We start from the raw sequence: 21,685 nt of genomic DNA, 5'->3' as shown, positions 1-21,685 counted from the left end.
TTCTCAATTCCATTTGAATTAGTGCAATTCAAAATGAATGGATTTCTTGAGAAATAACTGATTTAGGTAATATAAATGCCTTGAGGTTTTTAAATCGTGGCACCACTGGAGAAATGAAAATAAGAAGGTGCTCAGCCTGTTACAAACAGGGCAACTTGAAATTCTAACTCACTCTTCTTCCCTAATAGATTTATCTGGAAACTTGATTAAAACATACAAATTACTAGAAAGACCTGGGAAATTTGATCTACATGGAATGCAATGAATATATATTCTCTCTAAAAGAGAGTAAGAGGGTGCCTGGGTGGCTCAGTTGGTTGAGCGACTGCCTTCGGCTCAGGTCATGATCCCAGGGTCCTGGGATCGAGTCCCGTGTCGGGCTCCCTGCTCAGCGGGAAGCCTGCTTCTCCCTCTCCCACTCCCCCTACTTGTGTTCCCTCTCTCGCTGTCTCTCTCCCTCTGTGGAAAAATAAATAAAATCTCTAAAAAAAAAATAAAAGAGAGTAAGAATTTTACTCATGTTAGATCTTTTCCATCTTGGCAATGATGAAAATCCTAGATGGGTTTTAAATTTTGTTCTTAAATTTTAGAAGTATTATACATTACTTGTAGATAACTTGGACATTATAAAAAAAATAGAATCACCAATTATTTTGTTACCCAAAGAGAACCACTATTGACATTTTGTTAGATATTTTAGTGTTTTCTTCATGCATACTTTAATATTATTTAATATATATTAGATTATTTATGTAATTACTTATACAATTATTTATATAATTTTATGTCCAGCTCTTTTTCACTTTATACTTTTAGATATTTTCCCATTTTATTAAGAACCCTTCAACATCCTTCTTGATGGCCCACAGTGTTGTCATTCTGTGGAGTCAGGCGTATCCAGCAAGTGTTTGCTGAGTATTCACTATGTGCTGCAGACTGGGTTCTACTGCAAACAAAACACAAGGTGTCCCTGCCTTCACAGAACTGACAGTCAAGCAAAGATGCTGTCGTTTATTTACCATTTCCCTAGAATTAGACATTAAGATTATTTCCAGTTTATTGCTACTGTAAATAGTGCTGAGATGAGAAACTTAGAATATTGGCTGAAAGAATAGGTTTTGGAGTCAAATACAAGTCAGGATTCTGCCTCTCTTATTGGAGACATGCTTTAACCTCTCAAAGCCTCATTCTCAGCCTCCCCATCTGGGCCCTGGGGATAATAGTATCTATGTGAGAGACTTGTTGCATAGATTAAATGAAATAATGCACGTAAAACACTTTTCACAGTGTACCAAGAGCTCAATTATTCTTGGTAATAGTAGTAATAGCGGTAGAAGTATATTCGCATTGTGCATGAAGCCTAATTGGCATTTTGGTTTATCTTAATTTGTTGTAAATATATATATATATACACACATATATATGTGTGTATATATATAGAGAGAGAGAGAGAGAGAAGCCTCTCCCATTTAATACCAAATGAAAGAAGGTGTTAATTGCATATTGTTATAGGTGAGTCTTTGTGTAAAAAATCCCTAAAATTTTCCACTGAGAATATGGTATTCCAGAATAGACTTAAAAAAGTGGTGCAATGAGTGGTAATACTATCTAGGGGAATTTATGAAATGTCTCATAGTAATGATGGAATACTAACTTAGAATGCCTTTTTCAGCATGCAACTGCCATGGTCACGCCCTCGACTGTTACTATGATCCAGATGTTGAGAGGCAGCAGGCCAGCTTGAATATCCACGGCATCTATGCAGGTGGAGGAGTCTGCATTAATTGTCAGGTGAGTCAAAATTTAGGTCAAATCCTTTCATACGTCACTGTAGGAAAGGAGTATTCATTAAGCCAGTCTCCCAGAGAGGTATCAATAAAATGATATGCAATTGAAAGTATTTTCTATAAACATTTCTCTACTTTTGTACACAAAAGTCCTTGTTAGCTGGATATAATTTCGGGGTTGTACGGAAAATGGACTGAGACATGTTTGTCCAAATTTTATTGATTAGATTCTTCATTTAGGTCTTTGCCTAAATAGGGAGGAGAATTGCTGGCTGTCACCATGGATGCTATTCATCTTGTGGTAGGAAGGGTCTAAGATAGTAGGGCAAATAGGTGTCAACTTCTGTGCTGATCCTAAATCCTGTTTTCAGACAGATTCTGAATCTAGACTCCATGAGGAAATACATCATGATCAATTAATGAAGTCTGCCATTGACACTTAATAAGAAACACTGATTTTTCATCCCTTCTGTAGGACAGTTGGGTTCACTGGAAATTAGCCAAGAGGAATGTATGGTAGAGGAAGATATAATGTTCATAAATTTGGTCCATATTATCACTTTGTGTTGTGTGCTTTTAAAGTGATGTTTTGTTAATGTTGCCTTTAAAAAGGTACTCTTTTCATGAGATGCCCATTTATATGGAGCCAGGGCCACAACTCCTTAGGGACCCACCATCCTCCACCTTTTTGATACTCTATTTGATACTCTGATACTCTATTTTGTATCATTTGTCAATGCAGGTAATTAACTACAAGTAAAATATAAGTCATAAGTTTCTTACAAATGATAGATTTTATGCACAAATGAAAGATCCCAGGATCTTCTTAAGACTGTGCTCTATAAGACCCTCAGGTGATTCATAGGCACATTAAAATTGCAGAAGCACTGGACTGGGATGAGTAGGTAGAATCCTTTCCTCAGATGAAGGAGTACACCACTTCCATATGTCTTTAAAACACCTTGTTCTTCCTCTTCCTTCTCTCAGAGGTATTCTGTTTTGTACCTTGCTGTTCCAGAAAACCATCTATATAGTCCTTTTTTTCATAGTGGCTCTGTGAAAGCATTTTTCTTTTGCATAAGAAATTATTGAAATTTGTTTAGGTTCATTGCATTTTTTTCCAACTTAAACTTAAAATGCCTTGTTTAAGTTAGATACTTAGCATAAGTAACTTAAGTTTTTTTATTGTGGTGAAATCTACATAACATAAAATCTATCATTTTAGCCATTGTAAGTGTATATCTCTGCATAATTAACTTTTATATTATATTCATAATCCATGAACAAATAGAGAATTCTGCCTCTGTTATGGTTTAGTACCTCCAACAGGACCCAAACTTTCCACAGATAATAATTATAGACTATAGACAAAATAAAAAAACAAAAAAACAGGAAGTCCCTTTTCCCCCAACCAATGATCTGAAGGCACTGGGGAGTACATATGAGCAGGAAGGTACTGGAGGGAAGCTGCTGCTTGGCAAAAAGGATCAGTGTAGGGTGAGCTACATATATTTTTGACATTTAGCCAGAGGACAGATCAAAGTTGGTGCCTTGTGGTGTAGCTAAAATTCCTCTAGAAAATCTAGAGTCCTTCTGCCCTGAAGTATAAGAGTGCAGACCTTGGATGGAACAACCACAATTTTTGGAAAGTGACTGGGGAGTCCAGGAAAAAAGAAATCAAGAGAGAAAAGAATCTCTGATTCTGTGTATAGAATCGTCCCAAGTTTCTCACTGACTCCTGAGCCATCTATGCACAGAAAGGCTTTCAGCTAAGAGTAAAATAATTTATTTGAGATTTGAATTAGCACACAAAGAGTTACAGTTTTCAGTTTGGGAAAAGTCAAGTTAATTATGTCACAAAACAAAACAAATTTGATATTCTTTAGAGAAATATTACATAACCCAGAGTCTCTACAACATAATATTTATTATGTCCAGGATTCAAGCCAAAATTTTTTGACACTTGAAGAACCAAAAATTGTGACCCATTCTCAGGAAAAAAAATAATCAATAGAGACAATCCTGAAATGATCCAGATGTTGAAATGAGCAGTTAAAGATTTTAGAGCTGCTATTATAACTTTGCTTAAGAATATATATAAAAATATGTTCACAATGAATGAAAAGATAAGAAGTATCAGGAGAGAACTAGAAACTATAAAAGGAACTTAATGAAAATTCTAGAACTAAAACATAGAATATGTTAGATTATGGATGAGGCTAATATCAGAATGGAGATAATAGAAGAAAGATTCAGTAAATTTGAAGATGTATCAATAGAAATTATCCAGTCTTAAGAAAAGAAAGAAAAAAATTAAAAAAAAAACTAATTAACAGAAACTTGCAGACTTGTGGGACAATATCAGATCTAACATACATGTAATTGGAGTCCCAGAAGAGAGGAGAGAGAATGTAGCAAAAAAGGAAGAAAAGGAAGAAAGAGAGGAGGAGGAGCAGGAGAAGAAGAAGCAGAAGCAGCATCAGCAGTGGTGATGGTAGCAAGGAATGGCAAGAGATTTCTCAAATTTTTCAGTAGATTAGGATTCAAGAAACTTAGTGACTCCCAAGCCAGATATATACAAGGAAAACCACTCCTGGGCCTAGCAGAGTCAAACTGCTGAAAACCAAAGAAAAAGTAAAAATCTTGAAAGTAGAGAAAAACAACACATAACAATGACTGTGAAGTTCTTATTAGAAATGTGGAGGCCACAAGACAGTGGAAAATACCTTAAATGTGCTAACCAAAAAAAGAAGGAACTGTTAACCAAGATTTCTATATTTAGCAAAAATGTCCTTCAACAAGAAAAGCAAAAGGGCAAATATTTCTGATAAAATAAAACTGAAAGAATTTGTTACTTGAGAGATTAGCACTATCAGAAATGGTAAAGGGAATTCTTCAGGTTATAGAGAAATGATACCAGATGGAAACTCAGATCTTCAGCAATATAGCCTAAGGATAGTATATTAAGATGAGTAAGGTTTATCCCAGGAAAGCACGGTTGATTGAACATTCAAAAATCAATCTGCAGGCTGAGGAAAATGGTGGTGTAGGAGGACCCTAGCCTCACCTCAACCCACGGATATAACTAGAGAACACTCACAACAGTGTAAATAACTCAGAAAACAACCTGAAGACTGGCAGAATAAACTCCACAACTCAGTGTAGAGAAGAGGTCACACTTTTGTCAAAAGGGTAGGAAGGGCAGAGATAGGGAGCTAAATGGACTCACAGGACTATCGGTTGGGGGAGGGGCATAGGGACACCTGAATCCCCTTTAACGTTTGGCTTTGAAAACCAGAGGGGCTGGATTTCATGAGTTCTTACAATCAGCAGGGCTTAAAGCCTGGAATTTAAAAAAAATCAGTAGGCTCTGTTCTGGGAGTGCCAAGGGCAATAGGAAACCGAATCCCTGCCCTTAAAGAGACAGCACAAGAAACATCTGTGGAGGTACAGCAGAGAAACAGCAGTTTGAAAGGAGCCTGGGGCACATGGGAGGGAGAGTGATTTACTCATCTCAGAGCCTGTCCAGTAGGCTGACAGAAATCACTGGGGAACTCCTCCATGAACAAAGAAATTGGCAGATGCCATTTTTCTCCCTTGCCCCCCAGTGTAAACACATGGGCACCAGAGGGACTGGCTACCTAACTTGCTAGCACTGCTGCCCCACCCCCATTCGCTGTGCTTCCACCAATCCACCCCTCTGGATAGCCCACCTCAGTCTGGCCTGGCAGGGCCCCTCTTGCACCAGATGGGGATGCAAGGTTTGCTGGCACCACCACCTGGCTGCCACACCCACCCTGTACTGTGCTTCCAAGGATCCACCCCTTTGGATGGTGCCTCAGTTCCAGCGTTGCTGGGCCCCTCCTGTAGAAGACAGGGGGGCACAAAGCTTACTGGCACTATAACCCCCACACCCCCAACCCCACACTTGACTTGCATGGAGCCAGATGGGCTGCTTTAGTCCTCAGGCTGCAGGGTCCCTCTCAGGGCATGCAAAGCTTGCTAACACTGTCCCCACACTGTGCTTTGGGGGATCCGCCACCTCCAATATGCTTTTGTCCAGAGCCCATACAGGATGGTGCTGTAGGCTTGGCAGTATGCAAGCAGCCCTTACAATGGCCAGCACCACTCCAAAGTGACTCTTGCCCTGGAGAGGGGGAAAGATAACTACACATGCCAGGCAGATGGAGGCCCCAAGAGTTGGCTGAGGGCAGACATCTGCTCTGACTGCAGGCCCTGCCCACCAACGAAAGCTTCTCAGGGGACAACACAGGGAAAGCACCCTGCAGTTTGGTGCTACTGCATCTCTGGCAAATGCCTAGTCTGACTAAACTCAAGGTCAGGGTGGCCCCAGACTGACCCCCTAACCCACTAGGATGAAGCACTGCCCAAAAAAGCAAAGAGAGCCACTGCAGATGCCTGGGCTGAAGGAAAAAGCAACTCAGCCACAATAGTAGGGTGCATGCTTCGCACATAGGAGATATTCATGAAGTGCCAGGTTCAGGTGAAAGGGGGACACTGCATTGCAGGGCACTATAGAACCTCTTCCTCATAAGGCCATTAATTCAAGTGCAGGAGAAGTAGCTGACTTTCCTAACACACAGAAATAGACAGAGCTCGACAAAATGAAGAGACAGAGAAATATGTCCTAAATGAAAGAACAGGACAAAACCATAGGAAGAGACCTAAGCAAAATGGATGTAAGTAATATGGTGGATGGAGAATATAAAGCAATGATCATGAAGATGCTCACAGGACTTGAGAAAAGAGTGGAGGACATTAGTGAGACCCTAAAGAAAGAGATGGAAGAAATAAAAAAGGACCAATCAGAGATGAAGAACATAATAAATAAAATTAAAAATACACTACATGGAACAAATAGCAGGCTAGAGGAAGCAGAGGAATGAATTAATGACCTGGAAGACAGAGTAATGGAAATTAATCAAGCTGAGCAAATGAGAAAAACAAGAATTATGCAAAACGAGAATAGACTTGGGGCGCCTGGGTAGCTCAGTTGTTGGGCGTCTGCCTTCAGCTCAGGTCATGATCCCAGAGTCCTGGGATCGAGCCCTGCATCGGGCTCCCTGCTCAGCAGGAAGCCTGCTTCTCCCTCTCCCACTCCCCCTGCTTGTGTTCCCTCTCTCACTGTGTCTCCCTCTGTCAAATGAATAAATAAAAATCTTAAAAAAAAAACAAAAACAGCCAGAATAGACTTAGGGAACTCAGTGACTCCATCAGGCATAATAACATTTGCATTATAGGGATCCCAGAAGAAGAGATAGAAAAGAGGGCATAAAATTTATCTGAAGAAACAATAGCTGAAAACTTACCAAATCTGGGGAAGGAAACAGATATCCAGATCCAAGAGACACAGAGATCCCCCAACAAAATCAACCCAAGGAGGTCCACGTCAAGACACATAGTAATTAAACTGGAAAAAAAATAGTGATAAAGAGAGAATTTTAAAAGCAGCAAGAGAAAAGAAGACAGTTACATACAAGAGAAATCCCATAAGGCTATCAGTGAATTTTTCAGCAGAAACCTTGCAGGCCAGAAGAAAGTGGCATGATATATTCAAAGTGCTGAAAGAGATAAATCTGCAGCCCTCAAGGCTATCATTCAGAATAGAAGGAAAGATAGTTTCTCAGGCAAACAAAAACTAAAGGAGTTCATAACTTACAAGAAATATTGAAGAAGGCTATTTGAGTAGAAAGGAAAGACCATAAATTAGAATATGAAAAATAAGTATATTTTTAAAAATCAGTCAAGGGATTCACAAAATAAAAGGATGTAAAATATGGTTCCATATATCTAAAATGTGAAGTGTGGGAGAGGAGTAAAGAATGGGTTCAAATTTAAGGACCATCAACTTCATGTAGACTACTATATGCAAAGGATGTTATATACAAACCTAATGGTGGGACACCTGGGTGGCTCAGTCGTTAAGTGTCTGCCTTCAGTTCAGGTCATGGTCCAAGGGTCCTGGGATTGAGCCCCGCATTGGGCTCCCTGCTCAGCTGGAAGCCTGCTTCTCCCTCTCTCACTCCCCCTGCTTGTGTTCCTGCTCTCTCTATCTCTCTCTCTCTCAAATAAATAAAATCTTAAAAAAAACCCTAATGGTAATGACAAATTAAAAACCAGTAATAGATATGCAAAGAATAAAGAGAAAGGAATTTAGGTAGGTCACTAAAGAAAGTCAGCAAACCATGAAAGAGAGCAAGAGAAAAAAGGATCAGAGAAAAACTGTAGAAATAACCACAAAACAAGTAACAAAATGGCAACAAATATATACCTATCAGTAATTACTTTGCATATAAATGGACTAATGATCCAATCAAAAGACATAGGGTGACAGAGTGGATAAAAAAACAGGACCCATCTATATGCTGCCTACATAAGACTCATTTCAGATCAAAGACACCTGCAGATTGAAAGTGAGGAGTCGGAGAAACATTTATCATGCAAATAGATGTCAAAAGAAAGCCTGGGAGCAATACTTATATCAGACAAAATAGTCTTAAAGAAATAGACTATAACAAGAGACAAAGAAGGCCACTATATAATAATAAAGGGACAATCCAATAAGAAGGTATACTAATTATAAATATTTATGCACCCAACATGGGAGCACTCAAATACATAAAACAGGTAATAACAAACATTAAGAAACTAATTGATAATAATACAATAATAGTAGGGGAGACTTTACCACCCTACTTACCTCAGTGGACAGATCATCCAAACAGAAAATCAACAAGGAATGACATACTGGATCAAATTGATTTAACAGATATATTCAGAACATTCCATCTTAAAATGGCAGAATATACAATCTTTTCGAGTGCATGTGGAGCAGTGTCTAGATAGATCACATGGTAGGCCACAAAACAAGTCTCAACAAATTAAAAAAGACTGAAGTCATGCCATACATCTTTTCTGACCACAACACTATGAAACTAGAAATCAAAAGTCTGGAAAGAGCACAAATACATAGAAGTTAAATAATATGCTACTAAACAATGAATGGGTCAACTAAGAAATCAAAGAATAAATAAAAATTATGTAGAAACAAATGAAAATGAAAACACAAAGGTCCAAAATCTTTGGGATGCAGCAAAAGCTGTCCTAAGAGGGAGGCCTACTTTAAGAAGCAAGAAAAATTTCAAATAAACAACTTAACCTTATACTGAATGGAACTAGAAAAAGAACAAACAAAACCCAAAACCAGAAGAAGGAATGAAATAATAAAGATTGAAGAACTAAATGATATAGAAACTAAAACAAACAAAGAAAACAAATAGAACAGATCAATGAGACCAGGAACTGGTTCTTTGAAAAAAATCAAAATTGATAAACCTCTATCCAGACTCATCAAAAAAAAAAAAAAAGAAAGAAAGAAAGAAAGAAAGAAAAAAAGAAAAAGGACTCACATAAACAAAATTACAAATGAGAGAGGAGAAATAACAACCAACACCACAGAATTTATCTTTAACAAATGATGTTGGGAAAACTGGATGGCTACATGCAAAAGAATGAAAGTGGACACTTACACACCATACACAAAAATAGACTCAAAGTGGATTAAAAACCTAAATGTGAGACCTGAAACCAATAAAAACCCTAGAAGAGAGCACAGGTAGTAATTTATTTGATGTTGACTATAGCAACAACTTGTGTGTGTGTGTGTGTGTGTGAGAGAGAGAGAGAGAGAGAGAGGGAGAGAGAGAGAGCATACAAGTGGGGGGAGAAGCAGAGGGAGAGGGAGAGAGAATCTTAAGCAGGCTCCATGCTGGGCATGGAGCCTGACGTGGAGCTTGATCTCATGACCCCAAGGTCACAACCTGAACTGAAATCAAGAGTCAGATGTTTAACCAACTGAGGCACCCAGGTGCCCCTGGTAGCAATATTTTTATAGATGTGTCTCCTGAGGCAAGGGAAATAAAGGCAAAAATAAAGTATTCAGAGTATATGAAAATAAAAAGCTTCTGCACAGCAAAGGAAATAATCAACAAAACTAAAAACAGCCTGCAGAATGGGAGAAGGTATTTGCAAATGACATACCTGATAAAGGGTTAGTATCCAAAACACATCAACACCCAAAAAGCAAGTAAAACAATTGAAAAATGTGCAGAAGACATGAACAGACATTTCAGACCTGCGGATGGCCAATAGACACATGAAAACATGCTCAGTATCACTCATCATCAGGGAAATGCAAATCAAAAGTACAATGAGATACTACCTCACACCTGTCAGAATGGCTAAAATAAAAAAACACAAGAAACAAGTGTTGGTGAAGATGTGGAAAAAAAGGAACTCTCTTACATGGTTGGTGGGAATGCAAACTGGTGCAGCTACTGTGGAAGACAGTATGGAGGTTCCTCAAAAAGTTAAAAATGGAACTACCCTACAATCCAGTAATCTCACTACTGGGTATTCACCCCCCCAAAATACAAAAACACTAATTCAAAGAGATACATGACCCTGGTGTTTATAGCAGCATTACAATAGGCAAATTAAGGATAAGGAAGATGTGGTATATATACACAATGGAATATTACTCAGCCATCAAAAAGAATGAAATCTTGCCATTTGCAATGAGGTGAATGGAACTAGAGGGTATTAAGCTAAGCGAAATAAGTCAGTCAGAGAAAGACAAGTATCATATGATTTCACTCGTGGAATTTAAGAAACAAAACAAATGAGTAAAGAAGAAGAAAAGAGAGAGAGAGACAAACCAGGAAACAGACTCTTAACTATAGAGAACAAACTGATAGTTACCAGAAGTGACGTGAGTGGGGAGATGGGTACAATAGGGGATGGGGATTAAGGAGGGCACACGTTGTGATGAGCACTGGGTGATGTACGGAATCGCTGAATCACTATGTTGTACACCTGAAACTAATATAACATTATATGTTAACTATACTGGAAATAAAATAAAAACTTAATAAATTAAAAAATCAATCTGCATAATTAATCATATTAACAGAATAAAAGAGAAGGATCATGTGAAATACCATCAGACAAAACCAATTCCCATTTTACAATAAAAGCTCTTAGCAAACTAGAAATAGAAGTGAAACTGTGCAATCTGATAAATGGCATTTATGAAAAACATGCAACTAACAAAATATTAGTCGTGAAATAGTAAACTATTTCCTTCTAAAGATTAGGAATAAGGTAAGGATGCTTGCTTTTCACCAATTCTATTAAACAGTGCCCTGGAGGTCCTAACCATTGCATGCCTTAATCAAAAAGAAATAAAAGGCATTACTATTGGAAAGAAAAAATAGTACTGCCTGTATTTGCAGATGACATAACTATTTATGTAAAAAATCTTAGACAATATACAAAACAACTACTAGAACTAATAAGTGAATTTAGTAAGGTTGTGGGATACAGGATGATATATAAGAATTAATTGTATTTTTATATTCTAGCAGCAATCAATAGGAAAATGGAATAAAAACACAATTTAAAATCATGTCAGGGGCGCCTGGGTGGCTCAGTTGGTTAAGCGTCTGCCTTTGGCTCAGGTCATGATCCCAGGGTCCTGGGCTTGAGCCCCACATCGGGCTCCCTGCTCAGTGGGGAGTCTGCTTCTCCCTCTCTCTCTGCCTGCCCGTTGCCCTTGCTTGTGCTCTCTCTCTCTCTGTGTCAAATAAATAAATAAAATCTTAAAAAAAAATAAAATCATGTCAACAGCATAAAATGCTTAGGAATATATTTAACAAAAGGCAGGCAAGACTTTTATACTAAAGCTAAAAAAACACTGCTGAGAGAAATTTAGAAAAACTTAAATAAATGGAAAGTTGTAACATATTCTCGATATTAAGATATCAATTCTCCCCGGGGCGCCTGGGTGGCTCAGTTGGTTAAGCAACTGCCTTCAGCTCAGGTCATGATCCTGGAGTTCCAGGATCGAGCCCCGCATCAGGCTCCCTGCTCAGCGGGGAGTCTGCTTCTCCCTCTGACCCTCCCCCCTCTCATGTGCTCTCTCTCTCTCTCAAATAAATAAAATCTTAAAAAAAAAAAAAGATATCAATTCTCCCCAAATTATGATCTAAGTCTTGAGCTTACTCCCTAGCTGTTGTTCTTGATGTGTTGGTTGTCCTATTTCCAAATTGTCTCCTCCACATACGTATACCTCATAAAGCTAAGAGATGGCACCAAGAACTGCACATGCAGCCACATTCCCTCCTGAACCAAATCCCCACAATATGACAGAAGAGATGGTAAACAAGCAAAATAGCCTCTCTTTCCGGAACCTACAATAGCATGAAAAGTAAGAAAAAGTGTCACCAACAGACCAGGAATTTCAGGAGATTCCAGAAAGATACAAAATAGAAACACATCCAGGCAGGAGAACATAGCTACAAACAGATGGAATGGTTTGGAAGTACTCCAAGAAACAACAGAAGAATTAACTGTGGGGCTGCATCCAAATCTATGAAACCTTATTGGAGTTTATAAAAGAAGACCTATACGGAGAGGCATCATGTGTTTCCAGACTCAATATATAAATATACCATTTCTTCAAAACCAACCTATAAATTAAGTGCAATTGTTATCAGAATTCCTATAGGATTTTTTTAATGAAAATTGACAGAGTGATTCTAAAGTTCTTATCAATAAAAGAATATGAGAGGATAGACAAAAGACGAAGTTATGAGGGAAATTTATCTCCCAAGATAGCAAAACGTTCTCTAATAGAGAATCTAGAAACACATTCATGTAGATGTTTAAATCTGGTTTACAGTAAAATGGGCGTTTCTAGTGGAAGAGAAAGAGGATGTTACATAAATGATGTTGGGACAATTGGCTCTTCATTTGAGAAAAAAATGTAACCTATCCTATGTCATATATAGAGGGATCTGGGGAGTCTTAACTAGGAAGGGAAGAGGGGGTTGCTGCCATAGCAGAGTCAGTTGGCTTGGTGAGCTGCAAGGTGATGCTTCAAGATGAAGTTTGAATGTGCTGGTAGAGGACACATGCCCTATGGCAAGGTATGCCCATCAGAAACCCGGCTGTTCAGGCTGCTATCCCAGATGTACCATAGCATAGTGGCTTAAACAATAAACAGTTACCTCTCACAGTTTTGGAGGCTGGGAAGTCTAAGATCAAGGTGCTGGCAGATCCAGTATCTGGTAAGAGCCCACTTTCTGGTTTGCAAATGACTGCCTTCTCATTGTATCCTCACGTGGTGGAGAGAGATCATCTCTCTTCTTTTAAGGGCACCAGTCCCATCATCAGAGCTCCACCCTTGTGATCTGATTATCTCCCAAAGGCTTCATCTTCAAATACCATCATATTGGAGATTAGGCTTCAGCATATGCATTTTGGGGAGGGGGGACACCATCATTCAGTCCATGGTACCAGCTAACCTGGCCGTCTCCCACCTTTTCTAAGGAGTGCCGGTAATGGCAGAATGAGAAATATCCACCAGCAGCTCTGGGCTGTGCCTGGAGATGCTCAGGTGGCCAATCAGAGAGCCCGTAAGAGAGCCAGGTCATTATCCTGCAGGGCAAGCAGTTGTCAAAGATGGCCACATTCTCATATGTTATTGATTTTATTTTTATTTCTTTTTTTTTTTTAAAGATTTTTATTTATTTATTTGAGAGGGACAGAATGAGAGAGAGCGAGTACATGAGATGGGGGAGGGTCAGAGGGAGAAGCAGACTCCCCGCCGAGCAGGGAGCCCGATGCGGGACTCGATCCAGGGACTCCAGGATCATGACCTGAGCCGAAGGCAGTCGCTTAACCAACTGAGCCACCCAGGCGCCCTTATTTTTATTTCTTGAGTTTACTATTTTAAGTATTGGTTTTGGGGTTCAATGTGAAGTTTAAATTAGGGTGACCAGTTCCCTAGGATGTGGTATTGGAGTAAAGACCCAAAAGAAGCCAGAGAATGAGTCAGGCGTCTGTGTGGGGGAGGGCATTCCAGGCAGAGGGGATGGCAGGGCAAAGGCCCTGAGGAGAAAGGGGGCCAAGTGGCTGGAGAGGAGAGAGCAGGGATAGACAGTTTGGAGAGGTCACAGAGGCCAGATCATGTTGGCCTTTGGAAGAAAAATCAGGTAGGGGGCTTCCTGGGAGAGTGTGGCCAATGAGTAGCCTAATAGTCCCCATGTGCTTGAGGTTCACAGAAATGGAAGCCCGCAACGGTGTTGTAGATGTGGTCAAGGAATTGAGAGGAAAAGGGAGAGATGGAAAAGCATCTTGGAAAAGCATCTTGGAAAAGTTATGCTTGGAGGAATTAAGTTGTCAATGATCAGAGCCTGGGGTTTTTAGGTGAGCCTTCTGTAGAAAGCCTCTCTAGGTGGTACCAAAGGAAGGGGTAAGTGGGGTGGGGGTAGGCTTATTTCCTGCATAGATTCCATCAGCACCCACCTCACTCCTTCGTTTGAGGTTTTCTCATCTTGTGTGAAGTGTCAGGCAAATGCAAATTCAGGTACCCGTTCCTCCCAGTGAGGTTGCTTCTCCAGCAGCCCCTATATAGAAATACGGAGCCACCACTGTCCTCGGGCTCCATCTGGCCTTGGTCCAGCCATGGCGATAGTATCCATGGGTAAAGTGGTGTGTCGTTGCCCTCAGGGGAAGGTGAGGGTCCTAGAGAATAATCAAGATTTGGAGGCAAACTACAGGCACTATCCCATCCGTAGTGGTTTGTGGCTCTCTTTTGGTCACTTGTTGCTGTTCTTTGCATCTTAAAAATATAAGTTCTCGGTGGCAGGTGCTTTATTAACCAAAATTTGTGGTAGAAGGGAGAGGTGGGGCCGCCCACTTCAGAAAAATTTTCCTTCTTCAATGGGGAAAAATTGGGAGCCAAGGTCAACCTGATGTCCTGTCTGTTATGAGTCACAGTGGCAAGCAATAGAGTTGAGTGGTTAATTGGCACTTGATCGAAGAGAGGTGGACTACAGCTGTTCCTTATTTGCCGAAATGTTTATGCATGCGAATGTTAAGTCAGAGAAGTGGCCAGTGCGGTTTTAGACCTCAATGTTAAAGTGAATTCAGATTTTAGCCCACAGGACAAGGAGTGGTAATAAATAAAAATCTGTAATTAATAAAACCATCTAAAATGGGGGAGAGGGGGCGCCTGGGTGGCTCAGTTGGTTAAGCGACGACCTTCGGCTCAGGTCATGATCCTGGAGTCCCGGGATCAAGTCCCGCATCGGGCTCCCTGCTCGGCAGGGAGTCTGCTTCTCCCTCTGACCCTCCTCCCTCTCATGCTCTCTGTCTCTCATTCTCTCTGTCTCAAATAAATAAATAAAATCTTTAAAAAAAAAATGGGGGAGAGGATTCAGAAAAGGGTCTTTGTTCTCCACTCTGATTCTATGCAGACTCCTTTTGGATCAAAGTGTGTTATAGTTGTGTTTTCCTTTTAACTTCCTATTGCCTTCCTTTGCATTGAGAGAACACTGGCCTTCTAATTGTTTCCAAGTTAAAGAGCAAGAGAGGCAGACTTGAGTTAGGTCCATGGTGTGCAGTTCTTGGAAACTGATGATGCACGTCAGGCAATTTGATTTGTGACAATTACAAGGATTAACCATGAAATAAAAAAACCTGCCTACTATTGTACTTTAAAGTGAGCTCTGCACATGAGACTCTCACCTACATTTCCCATTCACGTAACAGAAGTGTTGGGAATGGTTTCAGGACTAAAGCACAAATAAAATCTTTGTGTGCGATCTCTTCCAAAATCGGGGAGGATAAAAATACACACATGGCCCTTTATTCCCTGGGTTAAACCTAAGGATGATTTGTTATCCACTCACTCCTTCTGATTGAAACTAGGAAGCATAGTGCTCTTGAATTTTTTCTCACTGAAATGTCAGGTGCTTCATGGAGCAGATTCTGGGGTAGAAGGGAAAACCTGGGCTGTCTAGTTCATGGAACTGACCCTCATTTCCTCTTTCAATGGGGAAAAAAAAATCCAGAGCCACCTGTAAGCCAGTGCCCTGTGGTAAATCTTGGAGACTCAAGGTCAACGCTTAGTTTTTTGACTTTGAAATGGTTTCACTGGATGAATAGCACAAAGTATGGACTCTTCTTTCTAAGTTTCTTTCATTTCTTTCTAGCATAACACAGCTGGTATAAACTGTGAAAACTGTGCTAACGGTTTCTACCGCCCTTATGGTGTTCCAGTTGATGCCCCTCACGGCTGCATCCGTAAGTTTCATTTTTGACTTGGAATGTCTTGGACTGTCTATACTATAGTGTTTCAGGGCGCTCATTGGGCTAAACTCCGATGGGCTAGTCGTTTCCTTCCTTCCCTCTTTCTTCACATTGTTGATTCTGCTCCAAATGTGATAGTGAAAAAGTTTGAAATAATGTGAGAATTATCAAAATGTGACAGGGACACAAAGTGAGCAAATGCTGTTGGAAAAAGTGTGCTGATAGGCTTGCTCGACGCAGGGATGCCACCGACCTTCAATTCATAAAAAAACCCCGTAATATCTGCAAAGCACAATGAAGAAAATAAAACGAGGTGTGCCTGCATATTCCCTAAGATGTAATGACATGCTGTCAGAGGCAACTGGGGAACACTAAGCTTTGGGCTTGTCACACACCAGTCGTCTAACAAATGATAGTTCCTCTGTTTTCTGTCGTTTTGACATGTTTCTATGATCTCCAATAATTTCAAATTTTTGTCTGCATTAGCATCCGGACAACATAGTAATGATTTCACAAGGATTCACAAGGATTTAATAATGGTCATGATATCTAAAACAGTTGTGATTTATTGGGCACTTGCTATATGCAAGGCATTGTGAAGTAATTTCACCGATGTGTGATTATCACAACCAACTTAGGACACTGTATTATTATTTTCATTTTTAGATATGGGGAAACCAAAGGCTCTGAGTAGTTCACTATGTTGGCCCAGCTGCCAAAACCACTAACTGATAGCTCCAGGATCCAGGTCCTGTCTGTCTGATGGCTCTGTGCCATACCGCATCCATGATAGAGCAGAATGCCACCGGGTTTTCCCTGGGGAATTATCAGTCACAGGTCAGACTATGGACTTTGCCTTACCTGTGTCATCTGTTTTATGCCCTCTGGCTGTCACCGTTGGAAACAGTTCAGGCCTGAAGTTGGCCGCTGTGCCCACTGTCCCCCCAGATTCACTCATCATATCATTAACATTGGAGGGCATCAAAGCCCAAAGAATGTGTGAACTCTGATTTGCCTCTCTGTTGGGCATTCATCCTTGTTCAAGGAGTGTTCCTGTTTTCCCTCCCTCTCCCACATCATCCCACAAGGTATGTCCATCACTTTTCTTGGGCCCACGAAGAACAGGCCTTAGCAAAGGAGACCAGGACATGGTGAATGCATCATGAATCCCTTCCCCGGAATCACTGTTCTCGGTGATTCTCGGCTCTCCATCACTGTCCTAGGTTCTTTCTTCATCACTGAAGTGGTCTCGCAGTCTTGTAAAGATGTTACAGACATAGCATAGAGAATCCACAGGATGCATCAGTCCTAAGCAAGTTAAGCAAAGGACACCAGAAGAAGCTAGCCTGGGGTGATGCTTGCTGCCCACAGCTTCCCCAGCTTCCCAGTTCCTCACAGGGCATGTACTTTGCTGTGTTCTGACAGTATTTTTGCTGTCCAAGGTCAGGACTTGCCAGGTCAGGGGAAGCTCCCAAGGGAGGGGTTACCAAGCCTCTTGTATCCCAAGTATGTCTGTCTGGAATGCAAACCTAACAGTTGTGTTGGTTGCAAAACTGCCTTCAGTAAGTCCTGTCACTGGAATCTAACATTTGGGTTATGGGCACAATCTTGCTGTGCTGTCCACATGTTATATATCAATGTCTACACATCCTGCACTCATGACCACATCGCACCTAGGTAATGATGACCACCACGTGGACATTCACAGTTGGCTTGTGGCCCGGGGGAGGGGGAGCGGGGGGCTGTGCCCAACAGACCTACCAGGGGCTGCAGCACGGCCCCCGCCCCCCCCCCCAGTCCCTCTGATTGGAGTCTGTGCACACCTTGCTTCCGATGCATGAGCCGGACAGTGCTCAGTGTAATAAACGGTATTCTCGATAACTCAGTGTGGATGCCTTTTAAAGCTTATCTCTGAGGGTCCCTGGGGTTTGGTCGATGCAAACGATTAAGCAGGTATGAAGTGGAAAGCAGGTTGTGCCCTTTCAAGAATAACCAGGGGCCAACAGGAAAGTAGTACACACTGCGTGAGAGGTGCTGGGGACAGGGCCGCCTTCCTGAGCACACTGACGGCTGCGCCTCTCCTAGCTTGTCGCTGTAACCCCGAGCACGCGGAAGCCTGCGAGCCGGGCTCAGGCCGCTGCACCTGCAAGCCGAATTTCCGCGGAGACGACTGTGAGAAGTGTGCAGTTGGATACTATCACTTCCCCTTTTGCCTGCGTAAGTAGCCCGGGCAGGTGGAGAGGCGTCCGTCCTGGCACGTAGCCGGTGCATTCACACCCGAGGGCACGGCGGGCAGGGTGAAGGCGCCACAGACACGGGGCCACATAGGCTGTATTCCCAGGAAAGGGTTTGCAGAAGTTCAGAGCGTAACATTTATATGGCTACATTTTATAGTCTTGTTTGTGCCCGATGATTAGGTTGGGTTGTACCATAGGGACTGCCATCCCAGGAGGTCAGAGAACAGTGATCCGTGTGTGTGATTTCTCTTCACAAAAGAACTTGGAAGAAGTGTCAAGGGTGCCAGATGTCCGTGTGCACACACATAGTGTGTGTCAGTGTTTTGGGTGTCTGGGGGATGTGTTGCCCCTTGCCCACTGTGCCATTGGCCAGGTTACCATGGGCCCCCACCTCCCCTACTGCAGTGATCGGAGGGAATGTCTCAGCATCTCAGAGAGAGAAAATAGGTATCTGGTAGAAGCACCACAGAACATGAAACAGGAGAGTCTGAAATCAGCCCTGCAAATTGTAACAAGAGCCATGGTTCTGTTTGTTCCGCTAAAGTGTAAAAACTGCACTTTTGTGTTAGGACAAAGAAACACTGTCTCAACCCCCTCTCCCCCCTTGCTGAATTGGTTCTTGCATTCCCAGCTTTGTGGGGCAGGGAAAGCATCGTGCGTTGTAGGGACATGGGGGCAGGACACATGTGAATGGGGTGATTTTATGTCCTGGCTCATACCTGCTGTCCCAGGGGAATCATTAAACTAGCTCCCACTTTCACCATCCAGTAGCCTAGTTTGGAGGATGAATTACATGATCACCTTATATTTAAAGAAACTAATTTTTTAAGCAGCAGTATTCAGTTAACACTGAATTGAAGCTCAATCCACTTAGACTCTGTAACTATTAGTTACAGGCTAAGCAGAAACTGCACTTGCTTTTTTAGTGACAAAAAGAAACCTGAAACAATTTTATGGCATAAACCAAATTTTATGGGGGAAAAAAAAAACTTGAAAAAAAATTTTTAAAAACTGTTCTCAATTTTACATAAAAAAAACCAATAAAGATGCTAAAGAAACCAAGCTTGTCCCTGCTTAGCCTGAGACATAGCTATTGTGAGCACAAAATATCCATTTCTGTTCATTTAACAGACAAATCAGAATGTCTGACCACTCTGGTTTCAGTTGCATGTTCAATATAGCAGTATTGTCTTTCTCTAAATTAGGCTCCACATGCTACTTTTCACGAAGTTAGAAGGGCTTCTTTCTAGTTCATGTGATTTAATATTTTACTTTACCGTCTCTTTAATCTTTCTCTGTATTTTTTTAAAAACGATTTTTCTAGGAATTCCCATTTTCCCTATTTCTACTCCGAGTCCAGAAGATCCAGTAGCTGGAGATATAAAAGGCAAGTACCCTCTCTTTTGGTTTAACTTCAATGGAAATGTGCTCCATATTATTTTTCTACTTCCTATGCGTGCTACTATGCCCAAGTTCAAGTATTCCTTAGTGGAGCCTGGCGGGCACCTTGCAGGTATCGTTCTCTATGCCAGTCTGTCTTGTGCATGATACTCCCTGATTAAGGAGACTAAACAGAGTTTGAAGTGTATGTCACTTGCTTGCTCAGAAACTTCCAGTGGCAGTCAGTTGCCTACTGTCTTGTTTGGGGTCTACATACAGAGACCCTGAGAAAGGATTTGAGCCCAAGCAGTCAATTCTGGAGGTGATCCCAGGAGACATCAGTAAGGGGGTGAGTCAGGGAGTGAAGGGATCCGGTATGAAGAGGCATTAGCAAGCAAGGTCCTCATAGCACCTGGAGCTCCATCCCTCTAGGCAACTCTAGGAGAACGTAGAACTCGCTCGGCATTATCCCAGCTGACGGGGTAACTTCAGTTACCTGCCACTGACGGAGGGCTGCGTCTGGGGCTTGGTGCGCTGGGAGGCTGAGGAGCTCCTGCAGCCGGGCAAAGGTGTGCAGGGAGCAGCCTTTGGGGTAGAGAGGTGAGTGCTGAGAGGGTGTGGGTGCTACACATGCCTCATCACTCATTCTGCACGTGTTTTAGGATCACCTGGTACGTGTCCAGCACCATTCTGGCTGCTGGGGACTTGTCAGCGAACAGAACAGAGCAAAGTCCCCCGCTCTCCTATAGCTTATATTCCAGTGGAGGGACTCATACAATAACAAAAATAATATACAAACCACTAAAAAATGAAATCTCTAATATGTTAGATTATGATATGCAGGGTTGTGTCCTGCACAAGGGTGCTACTTTTAAGGGGCAGGGGAGCCTTTCACATCGTAGATATAAACTAACCCATACGAGGAATATTCTAGGTCTTGAGGTTTGATTCTGGAGCTGGGGGCGGTGTTCTAGGTAAGCCCACAATAGCACACGCAGGGACACACGCACTCAGGAAGGCACACTGCTCCAACATCCAGGCACAGCACACGCGCACAGCCCATGACTGTGCCCCATCTGGACCGTGTTGACCTCACCCACTGAGCTTGCTTCTCACCCCCTCCGGGGCGCCCATAGCCTGACGGTCACATGACAGGGGAAGGGAGTGAGTACCAGGGGTGTGTGAGCACGCCTGCCCCTCCTCCTGGTGTGTCCAGGGTGTGGGTGGGCAGAGAAGGGGCACTTGGGACCAGGCAAGAAGATGGTCTCTAGAGAGCTCTTTTCCACAGAAGACTTCCATTTCTTCTGCAACAACATAGCAGCTCAAGGGATGTGCTACCGGCAGCCTGGCCATGAGTGCTGTGCAGAATGTAAGTCTGGGAGAGAGGGGGGGAGTGTGAGGTTTGCAGATTTCAATAGGGTCGTCAGGGGGGCCTCATTGAGGAGATAAGCAAGGACCTGAGGGCGTGAGGGGTGAGCTCTGCAGGTGTCTGGGGACAAGCATCCAGAGCCAGGAAAGAGCCAGTGTGAAGTCTTCGGGACGCATGCTGGGGTGTTCACTGAACAAACGGGAGACCGGGCTGTGAAAGCGGAGTGAGCACAGGCAAGAGAGGTAAAGGGAAGTGCCGGGGACCAGATGGCAGGGCCCTGTCAGCCGCTGCAAAGACATAACCTTCTATTCTCAATGAGAGAAGAGCCAAGGACCGTTTGCCCAGAGAAATGATGTTGCATACGAAACTCTGTGGCTACTGTGTTGAAAACCAGCCGTAGGAGGAGAAAAGAGGAAGCAGGGAGATGCCCTGGAAAGCTATTGCGATCATCTGTGAGGGAGAGGTGATGGTGGCTCGGACCCAGGAGGTGTCGGTGGAGGCGACACGAAGAGGACAGATTGTGGGTATAATCTGAAGCTAGAACCAACAAGGCCTGCCAGGGGGTGGCTGGCCTAGAAGTGGTTTATGAGAGAGAGAGAGAGGCCACTGCGGTGACTCCGAGGCTCCTGGATGGAGCAAACAGGAGGAAGAGGTGCCATTTGTTGAGGCGGGAAAGGCTGCAGAAGACAAGGCGAAGTGCGGGGCTGGGGGAGGGACAGGCCGACGCGGTGATG

At 42.3% G+C, this 21,685-nt stretch overlaps 1 protein-coding gene across 5 annotated transcripts in view; it reads left to right on the top strand.

The window, feature by feature from the left end:
- The window catches only part of LAMA3 (laminin subunit alpha 3), a 267,772-nt gene that overhangs the window by 78,146 nt on the left and 167,941 nt on the right, over positions 1-21,685 (top strand). For 4 of the 5 annotated variants that reach the window (XM_054510344.2, XM_045886917.3, XM_064577799.1 and 1 more), the window contains 4 exons: positions 1,673-1,791; positions 15,869-15,959; positions 18,051-18,182; positions 19,527-19,589. In XM_054510344.2, coding sequence (XP_054366319.1) covers positions 1,673-1,791; positions 15,869-15,959; positions 18,051-18,182; positions 19,527-19,589 — 405 coding nt within the window. Of the gene's footprint in view, positions 1-1,672; positions 1,792-15,868; positions 15,960-18,050; positions 18,183-19,526; positions 19,590-19,619; positions 20,952-21,685 lie in introns of those variants that run through there. The other variant, XM_045886921.3, reaches the window with a different exon arrangement.

Source organism: Mirounga angustirostris, unplaced genomic scaffold (assembly GCF_029215605.1).
Source record: "Mirounga angustirostris isolate CCGP_5_RB_7025 unplaced genomic scaffold, mMirAng1.0.hap1 SCAF_14, whole genome shotgun sequence".
Taxonomy (NCBI): Eukaryota; Metazoa; Chordata; class Mammalia; order Carnivora; family Phocidae; genus Mirounga; species Mirounga angustirostris.
The sequence above is the reverse complement of the archived record's forward strand: the minus strand, read 5'-3'. Positions and strand labels throughout refer to the sequence as shown.